This window comes from Heptranchias perlo, chromosome 2 (assembly GCF_035084215.1).
Source record: "Heptranchias perlo isolate sHepPer1 chromosome 2, sHepPer1.hap1, whole genome shotgun sequence".
NCBI classification, from domain to species: domain Eukaryota; kingdom Metazoa; phylum Chordata; class Chondrichthyes; order Hexanchiformes; family Hexanchidae; genus Heptranchias; species Heptranchias perlo.
In genome coordinates, this window is record NC_090326.1 from 25,551,894 (window position 1) to 25,573,323 (window position 21,430).

Sequence of the window (21,430 nt, forward strand, 5' to 3'; positions counted from 1 at the left end):
TCCTCCTCCTCCTCCTCACACACTCACTAGTCTGACCTGACCCACTCCTCCTCCTCCTCACACACTCACTAGTCTGACCTGATCCACTCCTCCTCCTCCTCCTCCTCACACACTCACTAGTCTGACCTGATCCACTCCTCCTCCTCCTCCTCCTCACACACTCACTAGTCTGACCTGATCCACTCCTCCTCCTCCTCCTCCTCACACACTCACTAGTCTGACCTGACCCACTCCTCCTCCTCACACACTCACTAGTCTGACCTGACCCACTCCTCCTCCTCCTCCTCCTCACACACTCACTAGTCTGACCTGATCCACTCCTCCTCCTCCTCCTCACACACTCACTAGTCTGACCTGACCCACTCCTCCTCCTCCTCCTCACACACTCACTAGTCTGACCTGATCCACTCCTCCTCCTCCTCCTCCTCACACACTCACTAGTCTGACCTGATCCACTCCTCCTCCTCCTCCTCCTCACACACTCACTAGTCTGACCTGATCCACTCCTCCTCCTCCTCCTCACACACTCACTAGTCTGACCTGATCCACTCCTCCTCCTCCTCCTCACACACTCACTAGTCTGACCTGATCCACTCCTCCTCCTCCTCACACACTCACTAGTCTGACCTGATCCACTCCTCCTCCTCTTCCTCACACACTCACTAGTCTGACCCCCTGAACTTTATCCCTCCGGTTCAGGACGCTGTTTTAATCCTCCATTCTGCGGTGAAATGTCTGAATGTGACACACACGCTTGTTTTTGAAATAATATTAGAAATATCAAACTCCACTTGCGAGCGGACCGGCGCCGCTGATTTACGCCAACGTCACCAGTTTGAAAGGGCAAAGGTCACGCTCGGGGCGTCAGCAAAACAACACGTGACGTGCCGTGACGTACCCAAACCTATTTACATAGTTTGAAACTAAACTTGAATTTTTTAAAAAAGAAAATGATAATAATAATGCACGTCGAACTTTGTACGTTAATATAAGATGTTAGTTTTTTAAAAATATATATAGTCTTTTTTTAAAAAAAGGCAAATGAGTGGGTTGTGACGTCAGCGCGGCCATCTTGCGCTGGTCTGGAGGCGGCGGCGGAGGAAGTTTGAGGAGCGGCGGAGGGCGGGCGGGAGGGAACGGAGTGAGCGGCAGAGAGAGGGGGAGGGAGAGCAGGAAAGGCCGACAGATACATAAATAGAGAGAGAGAGAGGGAGGAAAGGAGCAGGCCAGGGATCTACACTGAGCGTTGAGAGAGGGGGAATAGATCTACCCGGAGGCCCGGCCGCAGTACCCGAAGGCCCGGCCGCTTCTTTGTGCGCTTTTTTCTCCAACCGATAGCCCGCTTTACGACTATGGGTGACCGAGAGCGCAGAGAGCGCGGTTCGCTCACACTGACGGGTTTGACCGGGTTCGTGGTCTCTTCTTGACATGGGCGGAGAGTGATATTGAACGTTGGTTTGCAATATATATATATATATATATATTTTATATATATATATAAATAGCTTAGGAAAGGAGGGAAGAGAGAAAGTCAAAACAAAAAAATAAATAAGAAGCAGCAGCAGCAGAAACTCAACAGCTGAGCCTGGGCGAGAGGGTCTGAACGAGCAAACATGATAAACAAGTGATTTAATTTTTTTTTGTTTTGTTTTTCAGTGCAGGGAAATGTCAGGAAACGGGGTAAAGGTTTGCCACCATGGTGTTGATTGAACCCGTCTCTTTGATAAAGTTAGAAATGCCTTTTGCTTGGTTTTCTGTTTGTTTCTGCCCAGGTGCCAACGAGCAGCGCCATGTAGTTGATGTGCCAGTGCAATCCTCCTCTTTCCCTTTTATTGTCTGTCCTTAAAGCAAAAAAAAAATTAAAAGGAAAAAAAAAAGCAACAACCTAGTCCAATATGTTCGAAGACAGCCATGTCAGGGGCTGTAGGTAGAGTTCTCAGGCAGATTTTTGTGTAAAAAGGCAAAAACCTGGCTTGTATGTAAACATGGGATCTGGCTGCATCATTTCTGTGTCATCTTTGGGCACACATGGATTACAGTTAGGTGTTTAATTTGTTGGTTAGATTCATTGGCATCCATCATTGTAAACTAGTTTTAGTTCAGCGGGTTAAAATCTGGCATTAATTTGGATTGCTTTGGTTTGTAGGTTTTGTTAATGTGAATTAAAAACAAAGTCTAATTCCCTGCACTCCCATGAAACCATGTATATATAGGGACTGTTATCATGAGTGGACTCTGGCCTACATTTATCCTAAGTTTTTGCACAACACAGTTTTAGACTTTCTGATCTTGTAGTTGTGGTAGATTTTTTTTTTAAGTTAGCACTACCAGACTTTTTTTATTCTGTTGCGCTGTTTTCTTTTGAGAGAATTTGCCCTTGCTAGGTTTTGTCAGTTTCTGGTAAGCTAGAAAGAGGGTTGCCACTCATCCAAATAAAATGGGCGACCCACACTCTCGGAAGAACCAGACTTTGAATCGACTGCGTGCTCAACTTAGAAAGAAGAATGAATCTCTGGCAGATCAGTTTGACTTCAAGATGTACATTGCCTTTGTATTCAAAGATAAGGTAGGTATTTTATCTTAACACATCTGGCAGTACTGAAATTTATCACTGTTTATACCCACTGGATGTGAAATTGTTATCTATGTGGAATGAGAGAAGGTAGTTTGATTTAGTTTATATAAAGGATGTAATATTAGAGCGCATTTACACTGCAGTTCCTGTTCTCAGAATAACTAGTGCGGGTTCCAGCTAGGCAGAGCCTGGTTGACATTGGCTGGAGTTGTACCAGTTATGTCGGGAAGGGAGAGCTCTATGCATGTCCGAATCCAGGCGTGCACAGATCTCTCTCTAGAAATCTGGGAAGGAATAATTCCTGCTATTAGGTGGGTTTATAAAATGTTTATAGGTTACAGTGGACCCTCTGAGCACTTTGTAAACCAGGCTTAACACTGCACTGAATTTACACTCCATATGGTGTGTGACTGTCCCAGGGAATCTCACTCTGCTTTGCTCCAAAGTTAGGTTGGGCCCTAATTCTGGATTTACACTGTCAGTTTAGCTTAGATATGAAGCGCAAATTGCTTCACCCATTATACCAACTGTGGATAAAACTTCAACTTGTCTTCAGAAAACTTGCTTAGAAGTAGGATGGATTCCATTTTTGTGATCTAGCATTGTTGCTTCTTCTGCCCTTTCATGACTTATCCTGCTATTCCCTTCCTATCTCCATTTCTGCATGTTTTGTAGTCCCAAGTTCCAATATTTCTTTGGTGATTTGGCCACCGAGATTTGTGATATCTACATTACATTTCTGGCAATACACTCTAATGTGCTTGCCTTGTTTTAGAGCCATCTCATACCGTGGAGACCAAAATATACATCTAAAGCCATTGTAAATATCTTGCACTGCTTTTATCAACACTTACTCATTCACTTGTTAAAGTGGATTTCATCTGTTTACTTGACCTTCCCAAATATGGTATATTTGATCATTGATCCACTGGTTGATTTTCTTCAAATCCTTTGACATTGCTTTTTTTTCCCCATCCTACACATTTTTCTGATCAACATCAATCTTGTAATCTTCCCCTTTTAAGTTTGTGTATCAGGTCAAAGACCAATATATCATTTGCTAATTTAGTGCATTCTAAATATGTTCATCTATAATTTATCATCTTTCTTCTTGTCTAGCCAGTTTTCTTAAAACTTCTTTGCTAATTCTGAGAATTTTTTTTACTAGTCCATTAATGCCAATGTTTCTTCTCAACAATGGTGACTGCTGTCAGCAAATAATTAGAGTCATGAAGAATTCTGTGGATTCTTTGTTTACTTTATCTTCTAGCCAAGTCAGCTCAACTCTGACACAATTGTACATAGATGCAAATAAATTAGATTTAGTCCACAAGAATCACGTGCTATTAATCCACCGCTATATCTAATTAATGTCTTTCTTTTACTTGCAGGCCAGAATATTTTATGTTGAAAGTACCTTTTTTCCATCTTTTTCATTAACTTCTCCATTTGAGGTTTTGCACCACTCCTTTCCTTACCTTACAATAGACCTAGTACTGTGGAGTACAGTAGTCAGCTTTACAATATCTTGCATGTTGTCACATGAAGGAAGAAATCTCAGTGTGTTATATTAGGAGGACAAAGCAGAAGGGAAAGTAGGAAAACGGGAGAGAGCTAGGGTGTGGAACCAAAGGCACAGCAGAAGACAGGTTTTGAGAAGGTTTTTGAAAGCAGGCAGGGAGGAGGCAAAACTGGGAACTTAGAGGAGGAGTAGTGGCTGAGCAAGTGGCCACGTGTAATAAAAACTGAAAATGCTGGAAATACTCAGCAAGTCGGGCAGTATCTGTGGAGAAAGAAACAGTGACTACGTGTGATGGAACCAAGTGTTAAAGGAGTGGAGGTTATGGACAAGGATGTAAGGCAAAAGGAGATCATTAAGATGAGGAGGATGAGGCCAAGGAGGGGTTTGAAAAAGGGTTGAGAATTTTCAAGTCAACTTTCTGAGAATTTTCATAGTAAGAACATAAGAACATAAGAAATAGGAGCAGGAGTAGGCCAATCGGCCCCTCGAGCCTGCTCCGCCATTCAATAAGATCATGGCTGATCTGGTCCTAACCTCAAATCTAAAATCATGTCCAATTTCCTGCCCGTTCCCCGTAACCCCTAATTCCCTTTACTTCTAGGAAACTGTCTATTTCTGTTTTAAATTTATTTAATGATGTAGCTTCCACAGCTTCCTGGGGCAGCAAATTCCACAGACCTACCACCCTCTGAGTGAAGAAGTTTCTCCTCATCTCAGTTTTGAAAGAGCAGCCCCTTATTCTAAGATTATGCCCCCTCGTTCTAGTTTCACCCATCCTTGGGAACATCCTCACCGCATCCACCCGATCAAGCCCCTTCACAATCTTATATGTTTCAATAAGATCGCCTCTCATTCTTCTGAACTCCAGTGAGTAGAGTCCCAATCTACTCAACCTCTCCTCATATGTCTGCCCCCTCATCCCCGGGATTAACCGAGTGAACCTTCTTTGTACTGCCTCGAGAGCAAGTATGTCTTTTCTTAAGTATGGAGACCAAAACTGTATGCAGTATTCCAGGTGCGGTCTCACCAATACCTTATATAACTGCAGCAATACCTCCCTGTTTTTATATTCTATCCCCCTAGCAATAAAAGCCAACATTCCGTTGGCCTTCTTGATCACCTGCTGCACCTGCATACTAACCTTTTGATTTTCTTGCACTAGGACCCCCAGATCCCTTTGTACTGCAGTACTTTCCAGTTTCTCGCCATTGAGATAATAACTTGCTCTCCGATTTTTCCTGCCAAAGTGCATAACCTCACATTTTCCAACGTTGTATTGCATCTGCCAAATCTCCGCCCACTCACCCAGCCTGTCTATATCCCCTTGTAGGTTTTTAATGTCCTCCTCACTCTCTACTTTCCCTCCCATCTTTGTATCATCTGCAAACTTTGATATGTTACACTCGGTCCCCTCCTCCAAATCGTTAATATAGATTGTAAAGAGTTGGGGACCCAGCACCGACCCCTGCGGAACACCACTGGCTACTGGTTGCCAGTCCGAGAATGTACCATTTATCCCAACTCTCTGCTTCCTGTTAGATAACCAATCCTCCACCCATGCCAGAATATTACCCCCAATCCAGTGATTCTTTATCTTGAGCAATAATCTTTTATGTGGCACCTTGTCGAATGCCTTCTGGAAGTCTAAATACACTACATCCACTGGTTCCCCTTTATCCACCCTGTACGTTATATCCTCAAAGAACTCAAGCAAATTTGTCAGACATGACTTCCCCTTCGTAAAGCCATGCTGACTTTGTCCTATTAAATTATGTTTATCCAAATGTTCTGCTACTGTCTCCTTAATAATAGACTCCAATTTTACCCACCACAGATGTTCGGCTCACTGGTCTATAATTTCCAGCCTTCTGCCTACTACCCTTTTTAAATAACGGTGTTACATTAGCAGTTTTCCAATCTGCCGGGACCTTTGCCGAGTCCAGAGAATTTTGGAAAATTATTACCAAAGCATCCACAATCCCTACTGCCACTTCCCTCAAGACCCTGGGATGTAAGCCATCAGGTCCAGGGGATTTATCCGCCTTGAGTCCCATTAATTTACTGAGTACCAATTCCTTAGTGATTTTAATCGTATTTAGCTCCTCCCCCCCCCCCCCCCCCCCCCAGAGCCCCCCGTTTGTCCAATGTTGGGATATTCTTAGTGTCCTCTACCGTAAAGACTGAAACAAAATATTTGTTCAGCATTTTTGCCATCTCCATGTTTCCCACCATTAATTTCCCGGTCTCATCCTCTAAGGGACCTACGTTTGCCTTAGCCACCCTTTTTCTTTTTATATAACTGTAGAAGCTCTTGCTATCTGTTTTTATATTTTTTGCTAATTTATTTTCATAATCTATCTTCCCTTTCTTAATCAATCCTTTTGTTACTTTTTGCTGTCTTTTGAAGACTTCCCAATCTTCTATCCTCCCACTAAGTTTGGCTACCTTATATGTCCTTGTTTTTAGTCGGATACTATCCTTAATTTCTTTACTTAGCCACGGATGGCTGTCATTTCTTTTACACCCTTTTTTCCTCAGTGGAATATTTTTTTTGAAAGTTGTAGAATAACTCCTTAAATGAACACCACTGTTCATGTACCGTCTTACCCTTTAAACTATTTTCCCAGTCCACTTTAATCAATTCCGCTCTCATACCATCATAGTCTCCTTTATTCAAGCTCAGTACGCTTGTTTGAGAACCAACCTTCTCACCCTCTAATTGGATATGGAATGTAACCATGTTATGGTCACTCATTCCAAGGGGATCCTTAACTAGGACATTATTAATTAATCCTGGCTCATTGCACAGGACCAGGTCCAAGGTTGCTTGCCCCCTTGTAGGATCAGTTACATACTGCTCAAGAAATCCATCCCTTATACACTCAATAAACTCTTCCTCAAGGCTGCCCTGCCCAATTTGATTTGTCCAGTTAATATGATAGTTAAAATCCCCCATAATTATAGCTGTTCCCTTATTACACGCCCCGACTATTTCCTGATTAATACTTCTTCCAGCAGAGTTGCAACTATTAGGAGGCCTATATACTAAGCCCACGAGTGTTTTTTTCCCCTTATTATTCCTTATCTCTACCCAAACTGTTTAATTATCCTGATCCTTTGTCCCAATATCTTTTCTCTGTATTACAGTGATTCCTTCCCTTATTAACATAGCCACCCCACCTCCCCTTCCTTCCTGCCTGTCCTTCCTGATTGTTAAATACCCTGGCACATTTAATTCCCAGTCGTTGTCACCCTGCAGCCATGTTTCTGTAATGGCCACAAGATCATACCCATACGTCGTTATTTGTGCCGTTAACTCGTCCATTTTGTTACGAATGCTACGTGCATTCAGATAAAGAACTTTCAAATATGTTTTGTGACACTTAGTTCCTGCTTTTTCCTTTTTTAACACTTTACCTTTTTCTCCATACCTTCTGTCCCTTCCTGACACACTTTCCTCTGTCTCCCTGCTCAGGTTCCCAACCCCCTGCCACAGCTTTGATGCTGGGTTAATCGCCTTGCACCTTCTAGTTTTTATTTTATCTCTCGTGCCTAAAGTACACTTTCTTTCCGCTGCTCTACGCTTTTCTCTTTCACTTGTTCTTGAACAACTGTTTGTACTATTTGTATTGTAGATTTCCCCTGGGTCTTCCCCTCTCTTGCTGCTCTCAACTTTATTTCCTTCTGACTCCCCGCTCAGGTTCCCATCCCCCTGCCACTCTAGTTTAAACCTTCCCCAACAGCACTAGCAAACACCCCCGCGAGGACATTGGTCCCGGTCCTGCTCGGGTGTAACCCGTCACGCTTCTCATAGTCCATTATGAGAAGTCATTGGAGCTTGGAGAAGATGGGGTATGGAACTTTGTGTATGTGAGGATATATTTTGGATGATTAGTTATGGAAAAGGACCAGGAACAATCAAATATGAAAATACTCAACAGGAGGAGGGCTAATTTCAGTGAGTTGAAAGGGGATCTGGCCCAGATGGATTGGAATCAAAGATTGGTAGGTAAAACTGTAAATGAGCAATGGGAAGCCTTCAAAGGAAGGGTGGGGCTGATTAGGGACCAAAAAGGAGACCTTCTTGCGGAGGCAGAGGGCATACCTGAGTTACTAACTAAATAAGTACTTTGCATCTGCCTTCACTGAAGATGTTGCCAATGTCACAATAAAAGAGGAGATAGTAGAGAAATTGGATAGGATGAAAATAGATAGAGATACTAGGAAGGCTAGCTGTGCTCAAAGTAGAAAAGTCACCTGGTCCGGATGGGATGCATCCTAGGCTGCTGAGGGAAGTAAGGGTGGAGATAGCGAAGGCTCAGGCCACAATCTTCCAATCCTCCTTTGATATGGGAATGGTGCCAGAGGACTAGAGGATTGCAAATGTCATACCCCTGTTCAAAAAAGGGGAGAGGGATAAACCCAGCAACTACAGGCCAGTCTGCCTAATGTGGTGGGGAAACTTTGGAGATAATAATCTGAGACAAAGTTAATTGTCACTGGGAAGAAAATTAACCCAAAATATGGGTTAATGACAGCCAGCTCAGATTTGTTAAAGGCAAATCGTGTTTGACTAACTTGATTGAGTTCTCTGATGAAGTAATGAATTAAAGGGGCAGTGGCAGTATGGATACGAAAGTGGCTAAGAGACAAAACAAATGGTGAACAGTTGTTTTTCAGACTGGAGGGAAGTAAACAGTGGTGTCCCCCAGGGGGTCAGTATTAGGACCATTGCTCCTTTTGATACATACTAATGACCTGGACTTGGGTAAACAGGGCATAATTTCAAAGTTTGCAGATGACACAAAACTCGGAAATGTAGTAAACAGTGTGGAGGATAGTAACAGACTTCAGGTGGACATAGACTGGTGAAATGGGCAGACACATGGCAGATGAAATTTATCGCAGAGGAGTGGGAAATTATAACGGTTTAGCATAACTTCTTGCATTTATACTCTATGCATCTGTTTATAAAGCCAAGTATCCTGTATGCTTTCTTAAAAGCCTACTCAACTTATCCTGCCACCTTCAAAGATTTTTGTATGTACTTCCCCCCCCCCCCCCCCCCCCCTCCTTTTTAAAAATTGTACCATTTAGTTTATATTGCCTCTCCTCTGACCAAAATGCATCGTGGAGTAGTTTTGGCCGAGGAGAGGGAGCAACAATGCAGCATTCGGTGATTCAGTCAGACTTGGCAGTGGACTGCCTGGTTGGTTATTCACCACGAACATACAAGTTTGAGTATGTGGAAGTAGTTCTCGTACTGGAGGTGCGATGCAGGGAGGCTGAGGGTATTGAAAGTGGAGTTGAGGTTGCTGTGGCGAAGCTTGACTGGTATCAGTGTCATCACGGGTGGGAGGTCATAGTTAGGCTGCTTGTGTGGGGGTGGGGGGAGGTTTTTCCCTAGGGATAGAAAGTGACAGTCGAGGGTTTTGGGCCAGACGTAAGGAGAGTGGAGATGAGAAAGTGGTCAGAGAGCTGTATCACTGATTGGTCTGGAGGCCCAGTTTGATGACTAGGGTCATCTTTAGTTTGTTCTCTGTTATGGGAGATGAAGACTTCAGTTCTTTGATGTGGAGATGCCGGTGATGGACTGGGGTTGACAATTGTAAACAATTTTACAACACCAAGTTATAGTCCAGCAATTTTATTTTAAATTCACAAGCTTTCGGAGATTTTCTCCTTCCTCAGGCAAATGTTTCAAGATCTCCTTGAAGCCTACGCATTTATACATATTGAACAATAATAAATGGTGTTTACAGACTGCCCCTGCAACTGCCCGTTGCCAAGGCAATCACCGTGTTCAGACAGAGAGGTGTTACCTGCAGAACCTCCGAATACACATTCAATAAAAAAACAAACAGGGAAAAAAAACAGAAAAAAAAAACACAGAGAGAGGCAGAAACATCCGGAAGGCAGAGAGAGCCAGCAAATGACCCATTATATTAAAAACAGATAACATTTGTTCGCTGGTGGGGTAACGTGTAGCGTGACATGAACCCAAGATCCCGGTTGAGGCCGTCCTCATGGGTGCGGAACTTGGCTATCAATTTCTGCTCGACGATTTTGCGTTGTCGTGTGTCTCGAAGGCCGCCTTGGAGTACGCTTACCCGAAGGTCGGTGGATGAATGTCCATGACTGCTGAAGTGTTCCCCGACTGGGAGGGAACCCTCCTGTTTGGCGATTGTTGCGCGGTGTCCGTTCATCCGTTGTCGCAGCGTCTGCATGGTCTCGCCAATGTACCATGCTCTGGGGCATCCTTTCCTGCAACGTATGAGGTAGACAACGTTGGCTGAGTCACAGGAGTATGAACCATGCACCTGGTGGGTGGTGTCATCTCGTGTGATGGTGGTATCTGTGTCGATGATCTGGCATGTCTTGCAGAGGTTACCGTGGCAGGGTTGTGTGGCGTCGTGGACGCTGTTCTCTTGAAAGCTAGGTAGTTTGCTGCGAACGATGGTCTGTTTGAGGTTGGGTGGCTGTTTAAAGGCGAGTAGTGGAGGTGTGGGGATGGCCATAGCGAGGTGTTTGTCCTCATTGATGACATGTTGAAGGCTGCGGAGAACATGGCGTAGTTTCTCCGCTCCGGGGAAGTACTGGACGACAAAGGGTACTCTGTTGGTTGCGTCCCGTGTTAGTCTCCTGAGGAGGTCTATGCGATTTTTTGCTGTGGCCCGTCGGAACTGTCGATCGATGAGTCGAGCGTCATATCCCGTTCTTACTAGGGCGTCTTTCAGCGTCTGTAGGTGTCCATCGCGTTCCTCCTCGTCTGAGCAGACCCTGTGTATTCGCAGGGCCTGTCCATAGGGGATGGCCTCTTTGACGTGGTTAGGGTGGAAGCTGGAAAAGTGGAGCATCGTGAGGTTGTCCGTGGGCTTGCGGTAGAGTGAGGTGCTGAGGTGCCCGTCTTTGATGGAGATTCGTGTGTCCAAGAAAGAAACTGATTCTGAGGAGTAGTCCATGGTGAGCTTGATGGTGGGATGGAACTTGTTGATGTTATCGTGTAGTCTCTTTAGTGATTCCTTGCCGTGGGTCCATAGAAAGAAAATGTCGTCGATGTATCTGGTGTATAGTGTTGGTTGGAGGTCTTGTGCAGTGAAGAAGTCCTGCTCGAACTTGTGCATGAAAATGTTGGCGTATTGGGGTGCGAATTTGGTCCCCATGGCTGTTCCGTGTGTTTGGGTAAAGAACTGGTTATCGAAGGTGAAGACATTGTGATCCAGGATGAAGCGGATGAGTTGTAGGATGGCTTCCGGAGATTGGCTGTTGTTGGTGTTGAGTATTGATGCTGTCGCAGCGATGCCGTCATCGTGGGGGATACTGGTGTATAGTGCCGAGACGTCCATCGTGGTGAGAAGTGTTCCTGGTTCAACTGGTCCGTGGGTACTGAGTTTTTGTAGGAAGTCTGTAGTGTCACGACAGAAGCTGGGGGTTCCCTGTACGATGGGTTTCAGGATGCCCTCGATGTATCCAGAGAGGTTCTCACACAGGGTTCCGTTGCCTGATACGATGGGACGTCCGGGTGTGTTGGCTTTGTGTATCTTTGGGAGGCAGTAGAAGTCTCCCACGCGGGGATTACGTGGGATGAGAATGCGTAGGATGCTTTGAAGGTCTGGATCGAAGGTCTTGATCAGTTTGTTGAGCTGGTGGGTGTGTTCTTTGGTCGGATCTGCGGGTAACCGTCTGTAGTGTTCCTGGTTGTCCAGTTGTCGGTATGCTTCTTTGCAATAGTCTGTTCTGTTCTGTATGACTATGGCTCCTCCTTTGTCCGCTGGTTTGATGACGATGTTGCGGTTGGTCTTGAGAGCGTTGATGGCGTTGCGTTGTGCTCGGGTGACATTCTGGATTGTCTTCTGAGTGCGGCTGATGAATCTGGCATTGACGCATTTCCTGACAGCTTGAGCATACATGTCCAGCTGAGGGCAGCGACCCTCCGGAGGAGTCCAGTTTGACTCTTTCCTCTTCGGTTGCTGTACCGCGGATCCCTCTGTCTGCTGTTCCGGATCGTCGATTGTCTCATTGGGTTCGCTGCTGAAATCTTGGGGTTTGTGGTAGAATTCCCGGAGCCTCATTCTCCTGATGAATTCCTCTGTGTCCGCCGCGAGACTAGTGGGGTCCATTTTGGTAGTGGGGCAGAAATTGAGCCCTCGGCTGAGAACTTCGATTTCGTCTGGTTGAAGGGTGTGGTCGGATAAATTGACAATAGACTTCCCTGTGGTTGCAACCGTGGTACCAGGGGAAGCTTGGTCGTTGCTGGTGGTGATGCCGAGTTTCTCAAGCTTCCTGCTCTTGGTTTTCATGTAGGCAGCGTAGTTCCGTTGCCTCGTCTGTTTGGCGGTATAACGTAGCTGGTCTGCTGTGTCCTGAGTACAGGTTGAGAGTATGGACTCTATCTTGGTTTCGAGGTTGTGGCGTCTGCTGTAGAGTTGGTGTATGAGATGGTTGCGGAGTGTGCGAGAGGTACGGCGGCAGAGTCTCTCAGCGTAATCCGAGTTGTATGTGGACTTGAGTGGGTTCGTGATCTGGAGTCCTTTCGGGATCTTGTCTGCTTTCTTGCAGCTCTGTAAAAACTTGATGTCTGTGTCTAAATGCGCGATCTTCTTGGATATCCTTTCCACTGTGAGCCGGCAGTTTGTGGTGTCGATGGTAGTCATGATGTGGAGATGCCGGTGATGGACTGGGGTTGACAATTGTAAACAATTTTACAACACCAAGTTATAGTCCAGCAATTTTATTTTAAATTCACAAGCTTTCGGAGATTTTCTCCTTCCTCAGGCAAATGTTTCAAGATCTCCTTGAAGCCTACGCATTTATACATATTGAACAATAATAAATGGTGTTTACAGACTGCCCCTGCAACTGCCCGTTGCCAAGGCAATCACCGTGTTCAGACAGAGAGGTGTTACCTGCAGAACCTCCGAATACACATTCAATAAAAAAACAAACAGGGAAAAAAAACAGAAAAAAAAAACACAGAGAGAGGCAGAAACATCCGGAAGGCAGAGAGAGCCAGCAAATGACCCATTATATTAAAAACAGATAACATTTGTTCGCTGGTGGGGTAACGTGTAGCGTGACATGAACCCAAGATCCCGGTTGAGGCCGTCCTCATGGGTGCGGATGTCTCAGTTCTTTGAGACATTGCTGTCAATTGGTTTCAGTATCCAACACTTTAAATAGTGATTGCTTACTGGAGAGAACTAGATATGGGGAATTCATTTATTTTATTGCCTGCCAGTAGGTTATTCATGCTAGTCTTTTCTGCTGTATTCATAATTATCTCAAGATTATTTATAATTTTGAAGCTAATAACATTAATGTTGAAAAAAAAAATCATTTATGTCGGGAAACTTTACTTTCTGACCTTCAGTTTAATCAAATTATCATGAAGATAAAATTAAATTTCTTATTTATACATTTGTTCCAATGGCCAGTGTTAGTGTTGGTGGAAGAGAATCCTCACAGGGTGTGCATTTTTTCCCTCTTAATTTTTGGTCAGGACAGGAAAAATGTGAGTTCTGTATCACATAGTGTTATGAAACTTAGCCATCGAGCTGGAATGATAGTTGAAATCAAGATTTACACTGTGGCCTCAAAGTCCTGCATTCTGCTACAAGAGCCTCATGCTCAATCATGATATATATTTTAATTAAAATTACAGGATTCCGAAATGTCGAACCATTTTCTAATATACATTATCCTGTTTCATGTCATGATTAGCTGCAGTTAACCAGGCTTCTGTCAGCTCGAGATGCTTCTGTTTTGTGACCAACGGTTGGGACCTACAGTTGCCAATCCTACATAGGGATCTGCCCCAGAAAAGAGCGCAGAATTTAGCGGTGAAGAGCTGGGACTCATGCTGCCTGCATTTGAGGTGTCAGAGGGGCCTGTGCCCTTGAAGCCGTGGAATGTATAACTGGAGTTAATGATTGGAGTAGAGACCATGTCAGAATTTAAGAATTGGATAGAAAGACAGATAGTTGAAGGAAAGGGGAATAAAGGGATATGGGAACAGCAGGCACATGGGAATAGGACTACTGTTCATATGGAAGATAAACAACACTGACTGGATAGGCTGAGTGGCTTATTTCTGTGTTGTACTTTCTATGTAATTCTGTGTAATTTGTTTTTCTCTTTCCACCCCACCCCCCCCAAATCGCACCTGTGCACACCATTTGATTAATTCTTTCTTTTGGATTAAATTAATCCCTTCTGTCGTTCTTCAATTCTTCTTTCCCATGCTGATTTTTATTTTACCTCCCTACAATGCAGTAATCTTGGTTCCTTTTGAAAATGGTTCAACTGGAAATCATTCCTTTATATTCATGATTATGTGCAGTAAATTATCAGTTGAGTTATTTTAAGCATTTTGTGGTCTTCAAGTTTGAAAATGAAGTCTGGTAAACTAACCAGGAATAATATAGTCTAGTTTTATAAGTTCCCTTGTTCAAAGTTATTAAAGTGCCAGAATTTCTTGCTGTGGTTAAACAGTGTCCCATATTGATTTATTCCTTCAGAATGGTTAGCATTTTGCACCATGTTGGAACAGTTCTTCAACAGTTTACAGATCCTGTGCTCAATAATCAACTTGGGCCCTGTGAAATGAAGAAGTTATATTCTTGTGTTCTTTTAATCCCTTTTTCAAAAAGAGCTAACTGCTGGACCATCACTGAATCCGAATATTACAATTAGCTGTTTTTAAACTTTCTTTTTAGGTTGTACTATAGGTTGATGTACCATAGGTTGTTTCTATACTTTGCCTGTGAGATAGTCAGCATTATAGTTTTTAAGAATAGAAATTTTAAAATGGTATAGATAGAAAATTGGTCCTTTATTTCAAGAATTCTGACACTGGTGTTACGTTTTTAAGAAGAAAAAGTCGGCACTATTTGAAGTGGCTGAAGTGGTACCAGTTATGACCAATAACTATGAAGAAAATATCCTCAAAGGCGTACGGGAGTCCAGCTACTCCCTGGACAGTTCCATAGAGCTGCTGCAGAAGGATGTAGTGCAGCTTCACGCACCTCGCTACCAGTCCATGCGCAGGGTAAGTAGGATGAAACTTTCTGGTTCAGTAGACTCTTAAAAAGGTTCAAGTTTGTTTGTTTTCAGACCAGCACATAATAGTCTCATCTGTGAGCCTGCTATAAGGTGACACTACAAAAAAAAAGGAAAAAAACTTGGAATCTGAAAATCAAAACAGAAAATGCTGGAATAACACAGAGCTCTTTCATTATCTGAAGAGAAAAAGTAGATTCATGTTCTGGGTGTAGATCTTTTGTCAACAGATAAGGTCTACAGCCCAAACAGCTATTAATACTCTTGCATGTGTATAACCATTTATCCGTTCTAACGCACACCTTATCTTGATTTGCTGTGGTTTCTGTATCTCACCAATACAGAATCTAGTGTAACTCCAGTTTAAGACAGCTGATCCTCAGCATGATTTGATTTATCAGATGCACTGCAAGATCAGCAGTACCAAGCAAATATATTTTAATTTTTAGTTTTGATGTTTTCAAAAGTTTCCTGGACTGCCTCTATTTTTAATTAATGAAGAGCTGACTGTCCTGTTAGTTTATTTTACTGGCACTAACAATGCTATACCAGCAGTTTGATGCCAGTGAGCAGATGGATGTAAATATGTGTGCACAGATCTATTTTGCCTGAGTAGAGAGGTATAGACCCAACAACATAACTGTGGGTCCAAGTTTCAACAACCACAGAATATGAGTGTTGAATAATAATCCAATACAAATTGAAGGTCTTAGTTTGACGTTTGAGTTGCCCTGCTTCAAAAGTGCATACAGCCATTTCCCAAACGCTCTTGCTTTGTTTGAAATAGTGGGCTTTGCACCTGTTGCAGTTCCAAAGTGGTTTCAAATACAGTAATTTCAAATAGATGTAAACTTTGCATTATAAACTGCCCAGATACTTCCTTTTAATTTGTAGTGTCAAGACTGCTCTTGACCCTACAAGGTCAAGATGCTGGTTAACCACAAAGGTAACCTGGAAAGTAATTTGACCACGGCAACCTGATCATCTGCAGGGAGCAATTTAACCCAACAAGTGACTAAACTTTGTCGTCCATGTAGGTTAGACTCTTAACTACTCCACAAAAATAATGCATATCGATTCTTGCGTTGCACATGTAGACTGGCACTGAAATACAAGATACTTTCAATCTTTGAGACCAAAAAAAATAGTGAAAGCAGCTGTTGGAAATGCATAGTGCCTCTGACCTCTAGCTTATCTTGTACCCTGAACTACAACCAAAGTTATCAAACTTGACAAAGAAAAATAACTCAGATTGACATCACTGAAATTTTGTGGTTGCTGTTTCTGATGTGAACCCCGTTTAATGCCTATGTGGGAATTTCCCCCCTCTCAGGATGTAATTGGCTGTACTCAGGAGATGGACTTTATCCTTTGGCCACGGAATGATATAGAGAAGATGGTCTGTCTCCTGTTCTCCAAGTGGAAGGGTTCAGATGGTGAGCCTTTCAGGCCTGTTCAGGTACTGTTTCTTTATTCATTGGTACATAAGCATGTAGAATGAATTCTGTCCATATAGTTTTTCCTCTTTGCAAAATTGATCTGGGTTATGAGTTTGCCAAGCTTTGTCGACATTGCCAGCTGTTTTTTAATTGGTTCAACGATTTATGTACAGAATTCATGTTTTAAATACACTCTAGACAAAATGTGGTTTGAACTTTGGATTGATGTTGCAGATGATTTCTTTGAGTATATGGGATTCATTTCAAACATCACTCAAATGTCACCTGCATTTTGACGGAATGGATACCTGTTTTGTGGTACTTGCAATGTTGTTTTGACTGATACTGTGTAGATGAATCTTTTTCTTGTTTTTTCTGTTTTGCCCCTCCTGGCAGTGTTGACTGCATGCTGGGTGGTTTCATAGGTGCTGGGCACCATGTGACACCTTGCTGAAATGGATTATTCATCTGTGAATCTTGACTGAGTTCATGCAGGTTATTTGATTATGGGGTGTGATGGCCAAGCCTGACCCTCCCCTCATCTGGAGTCCACATACATACACTTCTAGCAAGGGTAACTGGATAGAGCCCAGGAGCAGGAGTCCTGGCAGATGTTCCCCTTTCTGAGTAGAGGTGCTGAGACACAATTGCAGTATCCCTACATCCATCCTAGCTGAAATCAGTTAACTCGCATGAATCAGGAATTGAACCTGGGACTTCCCTGTTGTCTGTTCAGCTGTTCACCAGATACTTGTTGAGCTTGTGGCTGAGCCACAAATCCTGTTTTTTAATATTACTTTATTTTTAAATATTTGCTGTTGTGCATGCAGGCCAAGTTTGAGTTTCATCATGGTGATTATGAGAAACAGTTTCTGCACTTACTTAGCCGGAAGGATAAGGCAGGACTCATCATAAACAACCCTAGCCAGTCCATCTTTCTGTTCATTGATCGTCAGCACTTGCAGGTGAGTATAATGCAGATTGGCTTCATGTTTTTCCTAAATCTATTCCGTTTCAGCTACTGCTTAAATAAGAGGTGAAAATAGTGGCGTTGCAGCTGGTGTTAATTGTTTTGAGAACCATCGGAGTTTACAACCTGATTCATTTGCATTTCATGCTGTGCATGTTCTTTAACTGTTATTTTGTGGACTGTTGTAGAAGCATTTTAATGGCACATTGATAGAGCTGTGCTGTTAATTCTGGCTAGCAGTTTGTGTGACAGTAATTATATGCAATCATGCAGAGAACCACTAAGTTAACTTTCTAGGACCTGTGTTGGTCAGTTCCAATTTGAGTGCATTTGTTGACTTGTTCTGTTGACGTTTCATTGAGCTGTTGCTTTTGCAGAAATGCTTGCTGTGAAAGAAGCTGGGCAGGATGCCATTTTCACATATTCAAAGTCTGAAAATAACCTGATTTTTGGATGATAGAAAATAAATTCTTCAATATTGAATTTGAGACTGAGGTTAAGTCTCCATTTCATGTTGGACCCTCAGTCAATGCTGAAGTAACTGATCTCAGCTTCGGTGCTGCAGTTGGCTCCAGAGTGTCTTGGTTAGATAAGGGAAAATCAGCCAGGGTTCTTGCTCCTGATCACTCTACGGTGAGAGTTCCCAGTGTGTGTGGATGGACACTGGCCGAGATGGGATTGACAATGCTGTACTCTCCAGAAGCAGGTAGCCTGCTGGCACTTGCTATCAAAGCTTAAACATGAATAAGGGCATCTTGGATGAGGTAGTGGAAGGTGACCTCTGCCTGTGGAACCAAATCTCTGTGAAGGAGATCTCCGAAGGGATGGAGAGAAAATTGAAAGGGGGGAAAATAATCAAGTTGGAAGGAATTTTACAACTGATAATAAATGACTCATGAATTCAGTGGAAAGTAATGCATAGATTTTTTTTTTTGTTTCTAGCAATTACAAAGCAAATTCCAAACCTGAATAAGTGCCACCATAAACATTATACTATCATTAATTCAAATAGGCCAAACCTGTTTTTTTTTAAGAAAGCGAGTGTTTAATTTGGTGTTTGTGACCTGCATGCAATTGTTTTCCTCCTGGGGGAGACCTTGGGTTTAGGCTGTGCCTTGTTTTCCTCCTGGGGGAGACCTTGGGTTTAGGCTGTGCCTTGTATGCAGGGGTGCCCTACATGCATATCAGTATAGGCAAACCAAAATTACAACATTCAAAATGCTATCATGCTGGATGTGGTGAGAGTGAATACTTTCAATTTTTTTTTTCCCTACCCATCCACCCCAGTTTTTTTTTTCCTCCACAGAAGTTTAATTTCTGGTCCCTGGAATAGTAAAGCTCAGCATTTGCCAATACTGAGGTGGTAATGCATGCTTCATTCTCGGAGACCTTGCTACCACCATCCAGGGTGGCAAAGCAAGCCATTTTGCACCTTTCTGTTATGGACTCATCTGGTGATCTGTCCCGTAGCTGACAACTAAGATGCATTTTGGTAACCTTGGACTCAAAATGGTAGGTCTCTGTGGAAGTGCAAAATAACATTAAACATTCAAATGTCTCAAATTTGGCTTTTTAAAAAATGCCTTTTTACCTGACTAGATTGGAGAAAGGGGGACGTAATATGGGGTAGGCCATTTAGGACTGAGATGAGGAGAAATTTCTTCACTCAGAGGGTGGTGAATCTTTGGAATTCTCTACCCCAGAGGGCTGTGGAGACTCAGTCATTGAGTACATTCAAAACAGATAGATAGATAGATTTCCAGATATTAAAGGCATCAAGGAATATGGGGATGGTCCAGGAAAATGGCGTTGAGGTAGATGATCAGCCATGATCTTGTTGAATGGCGGAGCAGGCGCGAGGGACCAGATGGCCTACTGCTGATCTCATTTCTTATGCTCTAATATGTTACATTGAAAGTACTGTCCCTTACACTTCCCTTAAACACCCAGATAATCTCTATCAGGTAACTGCTCATAATAAAAATCAGTGCATTTCTTCAATTTCTGTATTTTGACTTTTGAAATTAGGGCATGCAAGTACTTCAATGACCTAGCTTTGGTTTAGATTTAATGTGCAGCTGCATTGTAAATTAATAAATTGGGTTTTTTTATGTGACAGTGAACAGTCATGGAATTTTTTTTTCTTTTGCAGACTCCAAAAACTAAGGCCATAATTTTCAAGTTGTGCAGTGTCTGTCTTTACCTGCCACAGGATCAGCTCACCCATTGGGGGGTTGGAACCATTGAGGAGCACCTCCGTCCCTACATGCCAGATTAGGGGCAACAGCCAGCAAAATAGGGAAGACCATAAGAGTCAACAACAGTGAACTCACATTTCATCTTTATTTCTGAGTTTAAGATGATAATCCACTTATGAAAAGAACAGTCTATGTTACAAAGCATAATCATCTTGAATTTTTTTTTTCCAGTTATGTATATCTCAGAACTTTATTTTTTAAGTTATTACCTGCACAGTCACTGTGATAGGCTGCTTTGCAGTTAATCTGCATTGTGTCAACTCCACTTGGAAAACAAAAAAGGTGAAATTTGAAGAGATTGTTTTACATTGACGCATACATACCTGAAATGTACATATTTGTCTTCTCGTTTGTGCTGGTTATGTACCCTGACAATTACTGTAGATGTTATAAGATGTAATGTTAGGGTGAGAAGTGCATTTGACAAGGATTTCAGCAATTAAAGGATACAACTTACAGATGTTGTATAGATGAAGGGCTTTAAAGCTGAAAGCACTATCATTATGGTCCTGACAGAAATTTATATTGGGCACATACTGGTCATAATTTAATAGGGTGACAATAAGCAGCTGAAAAGGGGGGGGTGGGGTGGGGGAGAAATCTTAAAGTACTCATTTAAAAATCTCTTGTGTAATGTAGGCCCTTGTGTGGGCTACATTTGAGTTTACTGGCATGTTCTTTTTGGATTTCTTTCCCTGAGTTGCTATATAAACGTACAAAGGAGTTTTCCTTCTATTCTTTGGGGAGATTTTAGCAGGTTAATAATGGGCAGACTCTGCAAATAACAGAACTGGAGTCTCAAGTAGCTAAACAGCTACAAAATTGTCACTGAAGTTCAATGTTACTGGAATTAAAAAAAAAAGCTTTCCTGTAGCTGAAGCAGCTTATTTATCTAGAAAGTGAGGTTGGGAACTATAAAATGAAGGTAGAAAGTCAAACAGTTATGGATGGTGCACAATGTGCTGGTTGCTGGTAGCACAACTGTGTAAAAGTTAATAAAATGACTAACGAAAAATTACCAGTACTTGCATACAAGAACATGTACCTAAAATTGCTTCTAAAAAAAAAACTTCTGGAGTGTTTCAATTGGGTTATTAAGGGGATTGTTTGTAAGACTTGATTTTGAGCTTGTGCAATTAACGTGAGGCAGGCTACCGAAATGAATCAAAGGGGGAAAAAGCTTTTCTGTGGAGCTGTAAGAAGTCTGAGCTTTCTGGGGTTATTTATGCATGCCTGCCACTTCAGATAAGAACAGCGCTAATCAGTAGCAAATTTGTATTCACCCTCTGTTGAAATTGGAAAAATGAAAATAAATCTTTAATCCATATTCAGAATTGTGGTTTTAATTAGTGGTTGAAATACTGTAACAACTGTAGATACACACCATTTTAATATTTCTAGAGTTACTGGTTGGTTTAGTAAAAAGTGTCAAGTCACATTAACATGTAATAAGAACCTGTTAACGAGGAACATCCCACAAAGTAAAAAAAAAAATCAAGGTGATTTGTGGAGGCAACAATTAAACATGATTTTATGTCTGGTACCAGGGTTGGAATCCAGCTCCGACTGACTGGATGAAAGTCTCCCCCTGTTTGCTGCCTGTAAGGT

General features: G+C 42.6%; 1 protein-coding gene across 1 annotated transcript; it reads left to right on the forward strand.

Moving 5' to 3' along the window:
* Window positions 1-1,137: 1,137 nt before the first annotated feature.
* c2h6orf62 (chromosome 2 C6orf62 homolog) lies at window positions 1,138-21,149 on the forward strand. Its single transcript, XM_068001433.1, has 5 exons — window positions 1,138-2,566; window positions 14,968-15,144; window positions 16,489-16,614; window positions 17,425-17,559; window positions 19,717-21,149. The coding sequence occupies exons 1-5, from the start codon at window positions 2,438-2,440 to the stop codon at window positions 19,840-19,842; spliced, it is 693 nt and encodes a 230-aa protein (XP_067857534.1). The 5' UTR covers window positions 1,138-2,437; the 3' UTR covers window positions 19,843-21,149.
* The last annotated feature ends 281 nt before the right edge of the window (window positions 21,150-21,430 follow it).